This window comes from Apaloderma vittatum, unplaced genomic scaffold (assembly GCF_000703405.1).
Source record: "Apaloderma vittatum isolate BGI_N311 unplaced genomic scaffold, ASM70340v1 scaffold14310, whole genome shotgun sequence".
In the NCBI taxonomy this organism is placed as follows: Eukaryota; Metazoa; Chordata; class Aves; order Trogoniformes; family Trogonidae; genus Apaloderma; species Apaloderma vittatum.
The window spans coordinates 9807-18470 of record NW_009694215.1 but is presented as its reverse complement, the minus strand read 5'-3'; the positions used below and the strand labels follow the sequence as shown (position 1 = coordinate 18470).

General features: G+C 44.9%; 1 protein-coding gene across 1 annotated transcript in view; it reads right to left on the bottom strand.

Moving 5' to 3' along the window:
• LOC104272026 (exocyst complex component 4-like) overlaps positions 1-8664 on the bottom strand; it is a gene marked incomplete at both ends in the record, with an annotated part of 19462 nt that overhangs the window by 1345 nt on the left and 9453 nt on the right. The window contains one exon of the mRNA XM_009866904.1: positions 7267-7510. Within this exon, the coding sequence (XP_009865206.1) occupies positions 7267-7510 (244 nt within the window). The remainder of the gene's footprint in view (positions 1-7266; positions 7511-8664) is intronic.

Genomic DNA, 8664 nt, shown 5'->3' with positions numbered 1-8664 from the left:
GGGACTGAACATCTCTGCTGGGAAGAGAGACTGAGAGACCTGGGGCTGTTCAGCCTTGAAAGGAGACAGCTGAGAGGGGACCTTATTAATGTATATAAATACGTGAGGGGTGGGGGTCAAGTGGAAGGGGGCAATCTCTTCTCAGTGGTGCCCAGCAATAGAACAAGGAATAACGGGTTTAAGTTAGAACATGGGAAGTTCCACCTCAACGTGAGGAGAAACTTGTTGGCTGTGAGGGTGCCGGAGCCCTGGCCCAGGGTGCCCAGAGAGGGTGTGGAGTCTCCTGCTCTGGAGACTTTCCAACTCGCCTGGACACGTTCCTGTGTGGCTGCCCTGGGTGACCCTGCTCTGGCAGGGGGCTGGACTGGGTGATATTTTGAGGTCCCTTCCAACCCCCAACATTCTATAATTCTATGATTTTAAGTTTTCAGAGAGAGCTGCAGACACAGAAGGAGACTTTTTGCTTTTCCCCCAAAAGAAAGTTAAGAGTCTCAAGACAATGAAAATTGACTTACCCATATGAACAGAATAAAAGATATTCATTTTGAATTCCAAAATGAGTAGCATGGCAGGTTTTACATAATGTGAAATATCAGAAGCCTAAAACATCAAGTCTCATGAACTGTATCACTTATCAGAATTTTGCTACTCTATGGAAGGTGCTACAGCTGTAACCTCCTCCAGGTGAACTACATTTTATTTACACCTGTGGCTTCCTTATTGCCCAATTATTGTAATTTACATACCTTTGCAAAGTCCTAAATATTTTGTGGCAGGGCAATGACTCATCACATTTTTATTATTTGAGAAAAGAAAAATTCGATCAAGTTCACTGCCGTTGAATGAGCAATTCAAGTACACACGTAACCCCAACAAAATGTGAAGCTAACACTTCCCAAATCCATATGTCAGGCACTTGTAGCTCTGACAGACAGGCTCCATCACATTTAACTGCAGCAGCTTAGGAGTCACCACATGCTTGCTGTGTCTACTCATGAGAAGCTGCTATCCACGGAGCAGGACAGAAGATCTGCGGCAGAACCGGAGTTGCACCCACTCCTTTCCCACCGCGCTTCAGTCTTCTGCATTAGTTAACAAGGTGTGTTCAAGCCTCAGCCACTTCATAGAATTACAGAATGGCCCAGGTTGTAAGGGGGTTGGATTAGGTGACCTCTAAGGTCCCTCCCATGGGCAGGGATGCCCTTACCCAGCCCAGGTTGCTCAAGGCTTCATCCAACCTGGCCTTGAACATCTCCAGGGAGGGGGCAGCCACAGCCTCTCTGGGCAATCTAGTCCAGAGTCTGGCCACCCTCACACTCAACAGTTTCTTCCCAAGATCCAGCCTAAACCCCTTCTCCTTCCATTTAAACCCATTTCCCTTGTCCTGTCCCTGGACACTCTTGTCCAAAGTCCCTCCCCAGCCTCCCTGTAGGTCCCTTCAGGCACTGCAGGCAGGGATAAGGTCCCCCCGGAGTCTGCTCTTCTCCAGCTGACCACCCCCAGCTCCCTCAGCCTGTCCTCGCAGCAGAGCTGCTCCAGCCCCTGGGTCAGCTTTGTGGCCTCCTCTGAACACGCTCCAACAGATCCACGTCCCTCTTATGGTGGGGGCACCAGAACTGGAGGCAGCTCTTCGTTTTAGAGTGCTAAGTATCTGGACAGATCCACTCCCACCAGCTGCCTAAGCCACCAGTGGAAGAGTTAACTGGAGGAATTTTTTGAACATTTGCTGTGGTAACAGCAGCACAGTGAGATGTTATGGCTAAAATCTCCTACTCCCAGAAATCCTAGACCGAACTGCCAGTCTGCAAAGGACAGAAGCCAACCACTAAAAAAAAAATTACTATCACCTCACTGTGCCTCATTCATACCGTACAATTTCACATATAAAGAGAGTGAGTGCAAGGAGGGCGACGGCGCTGGGGAAGGGCCTGGAGGATAAATGTTATGAAAAGCGACTGAAGGAGCTGGGGCTGATGAGTTTGAAGAAGAGGAGGCTGAGAAGGGATCTCATCACTCTCTACAATGACCTGAAAGGACGCTGTGGAGAGGTTGGGGCTGGTCTCTTCTCACAGGTAATTAGTGATAGAACAAGAGGGAATGGCTGCAAACTGCAAAGGAGGGTTACACTGGGCATTAGGAATATTTTTTCCACAGCAAGAGTGGTCAGAGCTTGGCACAGGCTGCCCGGGGAGGGGGTTGAGTCCCCACCCTTGGAGGTGTTTAAAGGCCGTTGAGATGTGGAGTTGGGGGAGATGGTTTAGGGGTGAGCTCTGTAGAGTAGGGTTCGTGGCTGGACTCCATGATCCCAAGGGTCTTTTCCAACCTGAAGGATTGTATGATATCCATAGGGCACTATACAGCGATTTCTTGGGGATCTCGCATGGGCCACTCGCCTCCCAACGATGGCAACTACACAGCTCATGGTTAAGCAGAAGAGCTCCTCAATTCAACAGAAAGAGCCATTGGGTAAATCTGCGAGGGTACAGTGAGCCATAACGGAACAGTTCAATTGGCCAGATGTACGTCATATTAAAAATAAAGATGTGTTTACGAGTTATGGTACTCACTAAAAACACAGGGACATTAATATTGCCAGACCCTAAGTGACTGTAGGGCCCAACTTTACTAAATCCCATTATAAATGAAAATGTAGTTTTCTCTATACCTCTTTGTTACCCCAGGAAGGTATAATTTTCCAAAACTAGCTGAACAGTTTGAAAAATTCGTTTTTATTGTCCCTAGGCGAGCCTGACCTCATGCTGTCAACTTGTTTATGGAGCCATTAGTACAATAATATTATACTGAACGGAATTATTTGGTTTTAATTATTTGGTTTAAATGCCAGCATCTTCCTAGTTTCATGTTACAGACTGATAGACATGAGATCTCCCCAAACCACATTCTTCGGCAGCACTAACTTACCACCCTACTATATTTTCAGCTCCCGACTAACATCGTATTTCCACATCTCCCTGTTTTCAAATCAGCTAGCACCTCCTGTCTCAATTTTCTTTTCTCTAAAAGTCTTCTGTCAGGTCATTTTTGAAACAAGGTGACCCAAAGGAGACACGGACACAGCCCGTGTCGACAGCCAACAAGACAAACCAGTATAAAATAATATGGCCTAGATTTTATGCATATGGGGTCGCAGCGCCGAGTGACCTGAGCAGAACACGTACAGGGAATGACAGGAGATGGGCTTAGGCAATTTGTCAAAGCAATCTCATAACCCCCTCACCAAGGAATATGGCAAATATGTTGAGAGACAGCAACACACACCCGGAAGCGACTCCCTATTGTCGGGGCACTAAGGGATTGATGCAGAGTGACTGTTGACACCTCAGCGAGGTCGCTAATGACAATTCAGGCATTTTAGCAGCAATAATGTCCTTTGTCTGGTCAGAGTGTCGGTGTGTGTGTAATTTCCATATTTATTTTAAAGCCTCGAGAGGAGGTAAAAAGCCCGAAGTGTATTATGGGCAGGCAGGGAAAAGTGCATTGAATGCAATTAACAGGATTTAGTAGCGTAACTGTCAATGCACTGCCAGATTTTCAAAGTATCCCTACCGAAATCTTCCTCCATAAATGTGGCCCTCAAACAGGCACGGTGCAGAATATAATTATTTTGAAGTCAACAATAATAACAACTCTGGAGACACCCGCAGGTTCATGCAGCAGCACCCCAAGCTAACACAACGTGGCCTCTCCTGTGACGCTTTGTCCTCCACAACCCAAGACGCTTATTTCTAAACATGAAGGCATGAGGCACGCCCTCATAGGCCACTAATTTGGGATAAGGCAATGGCAATTCCTGTATTCAAGCCCCTTTTTGTAAACTTGTTAAGCACAGATATCTATAAAACTTTAGGAGACCTTAGGTTAGACTTTAAAAACAAATCCAGTTAAATTAACGCTGAAGTCAGTTGCAACTAGGTGAGACTCATGCGTAGTTTTCAAAAGCGTCTCCTACCAGTGATGAGGAACTACTAGGAACCTACTACTGCCCTTAAACAGGTTTTACTGTCTTCGTACTGGTTTATATTCATAAGAAAATATCTTTCAGCCAAAAATGTTCTGTCTAGTTAGGCCTATCCTACCTCTGCTACCCTACAGGACTGCATCCATGTCGCAAGTTTTAGGAAACTTAAGAGCCCATCCTATCCCAGAGCATGCAGGTCTTCCCTTTGGGATGCCACTGGTGAAAATAACATTCTGCCATGATATGGAGCTCCTTAGCAGGGCTAGTGTCACCTTCAATAAACGAGCCTTTCCGGTTTCACACCGACTCTACCAGCAAGACTGATACAAATGACAAGGACAATGCAGCCCTGACAGAATGGGCCTCACATTCTCACAGAATCATGGAATGGTTTGGGTTGGAAGGGACCTTAAAGATCATCTTGTGCCATGGGCAGGGACACTTCCCATCAGCCCAGGTCGCTCCAAGCCCCATCCAGCCTGGCCTTAAACACTCCCAGGGATGGGGCTTCCACCCCCTCTCTGGGCAACCTGTGCCAGGGTCTCACCACCTTCACAGAAAAGAATTTCTTCCTAACATCCAAATATACTCTCTTTCAGTCTGAAATTGTCACCCTTTGTCCCATCACTGCACCCCCTGATCAAGAGTCCCTCCCTAGCTTTCCTGTAGCCCCTTCAGGTACTGGAAGGTGCTCTAAGACCTCCCCAGAGCCTTTGCTTCTCCAAGCTGAACAATCCCAACTCTCTCAACCTGCTGCACTCTCTGCTCACTCTTCTGCATGTGCTTAGACTGGGTACACAACATCTAGTTCAGCACGGCCAAGACTTGCCCCTGGCAGACTTACAGAGGCTACAGGACTTCCACGAGGGAAAAAAGACTTCAGGAAGCTCTAAGGAGTTGATCCAAGAGCCCAGTGCCTGTTGGGTGTATGAAGAGAGCACCCAGAGATGCATGAGGGACATCAGTACTCCGTGGGAGCTAGCTGCTTTTGATTCAGAACGAAAAAAGAAATAAAAATCTTGATTTAAAAATTTAGGAGCCATCAATAATACTTTTATCCACAACATAAAAGGTGGCGGCACAAATCAATGAAAATTCATGAGAAACCTTACTAGGTAAGGAAGCAAAAGGCAGTCAAATTTAAAAAATAAAAAGAATGAAACCAGTGGTCTCTTCAGACTCTGTGGCTGCTACCAGACCCATAAATTTCTGGCCAGCTTCTAGAAATTATATATCTCTTGTACAACAAGAGGGTTCTACATAACTATTACATGGGGTCTCAAAAGGAATTACAGTAGAACCACCCCATACAGATTATCTGCCTCGCCCTCTAGTGCAGGAAAATACCACCCTTTTCACATGAAAAAAACAAGAGTCGATCTCTGAGTGTCACCGCACAGCGACAAAGAACTGCGTATAACCAGTTCTGGGCAAAGAAACAGTCCCCAGGGAACCTGGCCAGCAGGAAGCTCAGCCCACAGCTCACACCTTGCAGGTCTCTGTCACCCTATTCCTCACTTTATTTGTCAGAGGTGACATGTTTTTTATGGGCACCATTTAAAGTACGGTAGCTAAACACAAGCGCTGAGCTCAGGGCTTGAGACTGAGAGGCATCCAAGTGCGACCAGTTTTAAGGTGAAGCGAAAAACATTTTACCCGCTGATTCCTGAGGTCAGGTAAGCACTGGGGTCGCCAGCCCCAGGAAGAGCTGAGCAGTTCTGGGCGCTGCATTGTGCTCAAGTTTGAGGTCTTACAGAGCTCTCTCAAAACAGATTTAGATTTACCTTTTTCTTGAGAGCAGAAAATTCACTTAGTTTAGATTTAAAACCATAGCTAATTTAAGGGGCGGTATAGCTTTCCATAGTATAATTTATTCTTTTCAATATATATGAATTCACTCGCTTGCTGTAAACTTTACAGGTGACTGAGATTTAGAATCGGTTCTAATTACTCTTTTATTAACACAAATACAAGACACTTTCCACCGCTCTAGAATCTTAAGGCTCACCAACACATTCAACTTTTTTGTACCTTCCTCAACCCTCTGGGGAGGTTCATGTCATTAAAATACGATCTGATCCCATTTACCAACTTCAACAGACAACCAGCAGCCACACAGCCTCTCAGGACTGATTGATAAAACAAGTACGAGGCACGTGCTATGCGCCCTCTTGGCATCAGAAATTATTCTGCCTTCTGACTCACCCAAAAAAGTTGTTGCCTTTTCACCAAATTATCAGCACGGTAACTCTATGCATTCTTCGAAAAGTAATTGTTTCCAGATAAACGATAACGACAGGAATTAAAAAAAAAAATAAAAGTCTTTAACAAGCTAAAGTTTTCCTTGAAAGTGATTTTCCACTACAAATATTACATAAAATGAAGACGGATTTTTGTTTTCTTTTTTTTCCCCCCCCACCCTTCGGACAGCAAACATTACAACGTGCAGTATCACCAATTAATACTTCAGGTAGAAGTGACAGCTAGCCCTTAGGGAGTCCCATTTTCCATAGAACGGTTCTAGTGAATGAACGGCAGAAACACAGGTTCTCCATTGGCTTCCACATCTTGCTATTAATGCAAATGGGGCTGCAAACCAATTAGAATCTTGGCCATCTATTTACTGATATAATTAGTTCCATACATGATTTCAAAGCTTTGCACCTGCATCAGCTTAACTGAACTCTGCTACACTCGAAATAAATAAGTTGAATTTTCTCTTTCCAAGTCCTATTACGTAGCAACTTGAAAATTTCTTTGGCATCGGCGCCGGCGTAAAGCCGTGATTCAGTGCAACACGAGAACACAGTATTTGTTTTGGCACCAAGTGTTCTTTACACCACACACAGCAGCAATCTGAGAGCGCGTTACAGTTCAATCTGTTGTAAAGCTGCTTTAAAAGAGCTAGGTTAGGTTAAAAACCAAAATAAAATTGAGTACTTAACATAACGCACCTCTTGCTAGTTAAATAGTGCTGGCTCCTGCTGCTTCAAAATCTGCATTTCGAACACCTGCTTAACCGAAAGATTCTCTTCGAGGGCCATGAACAGAAGGAAGCGTCTCTCTTTGCCACATCCTTAGCTGAGAAACAATGACCACATGTCTTAAATTCCCAAAGCCTTTCAGGTGCTCGAGGCACAGGCATTTCTGGAAATTTTACCACTTCAGATCTCTGCTACTGCAAAAATATTCTTATCATGCTTTCAAATGGCAATTAATACAAAATTACATCCTCCCCCAGATTTCTTTTTGCAGCAATCAAGGTTCGGTGGTCGAAATATCCTTACCTAGGCTGGTTTTCCTGGGAAACATTTTCCCCTCTCTGGTAACCGTTGTCGGCCACTTGGGTTGTGGAGCGCTTGACAATCTGCTTGAGTTCTTGTTCTAAGCGATCCTGGATGGCTTTCACCGTCTCCGGGATTTTTTTCAGCTTGGCCAGCCCTTTGATGAGGATGCCCATGAACACAGCGCTGTTCTCCTCTGGATCCAGTTCCGTATCTTCTTTAATTTCCAGAAGGTTTGTCTCTCGCACTGGAATACATTTTAAAAAAGGCATAATCCAAGATTTAAACTATTAAAACCAACCCTTGGCACCAAGCAGAAGAACCCCTTTGCCTTCGCAGAACTCCCACCACACAAAATATAAGAATAAACAATATCAAACACAAACAATAAACACAAAACCCAGCAATACTCAGATTCCAGGGGGAAGCAGTAGATACTTTGGTTTGCTTGGGGGATTCCCTATACATAAATACAACAGCCCACACATCTGAGCCATTTAGAAATAGAGGTCATGGTGTAAGTTACATATTAGTTACGAATTAATTTGGTTTAACGACCGAGAAACCCCAGATTTCCAGTCCAGCTGTTTTTCCTTGCTGTATTCTTCACATGAGATGAATTTTCATTATAAACAGTATCAAGCTTAACAAACTTCTGATGAATTTGGCAAAGGCCAAACACCACTAAAGTGAATGATTGTTTGCTATTACCCTATTCTGCTTTATTACATCTGTCAAGGGGCTGAGGGAGTTAGAAGCCAAGGCTTCTAGAAAGGAAAAGCCAGAAGAATTGGAGAAGACATTGTGGATACAGTCCTCCTGAAGTGACAGGGATCGTGCAGGGAGAAATTCTGTTGCTAAGCGACAAGGAAGAGAAAAGCAAGAGGTACTGTGCTTGTTTTAAGAACGTTCATTAAACAACATTTCATAAGTTACAGGTAACACCCAGCGACAACAAAAGCATATCTCTGTTAAAGACTGGGTGAAACATTTAATAAATAGATTCAAACAGTTCTGCAAAGTGTCTTCAAGGCAAACTCAACTAAAGCCTCTTGGAAGATCTACAGCCACGCGGCTCGCTAACAGCCGGAGCAGCAGCACGTGCACAAATGGCACCAAGGCGCAGGGCTGAAGCTGGGCCATCCACCAAACCGTGCCCTTGCCCAGAACCGAAACCTGACAGCTCTTTCAGCTCACTGGTACCAACTCCGAGAAGGGCTGGTGGATGGCAGATGACTCCCGCGGTTTCAACTGCTCAACAGATTTTCTTACTCAAATCAAAACTTATCCAAGAATCTGAATAAAATGTCAGGAAGATCCACCAGAAGGATTTAAATGACACGGCAGAAACGAAAAATGGCAGCAGTACGCAGCCCTGGGGCTGTCGAAAGCTACGGGCAC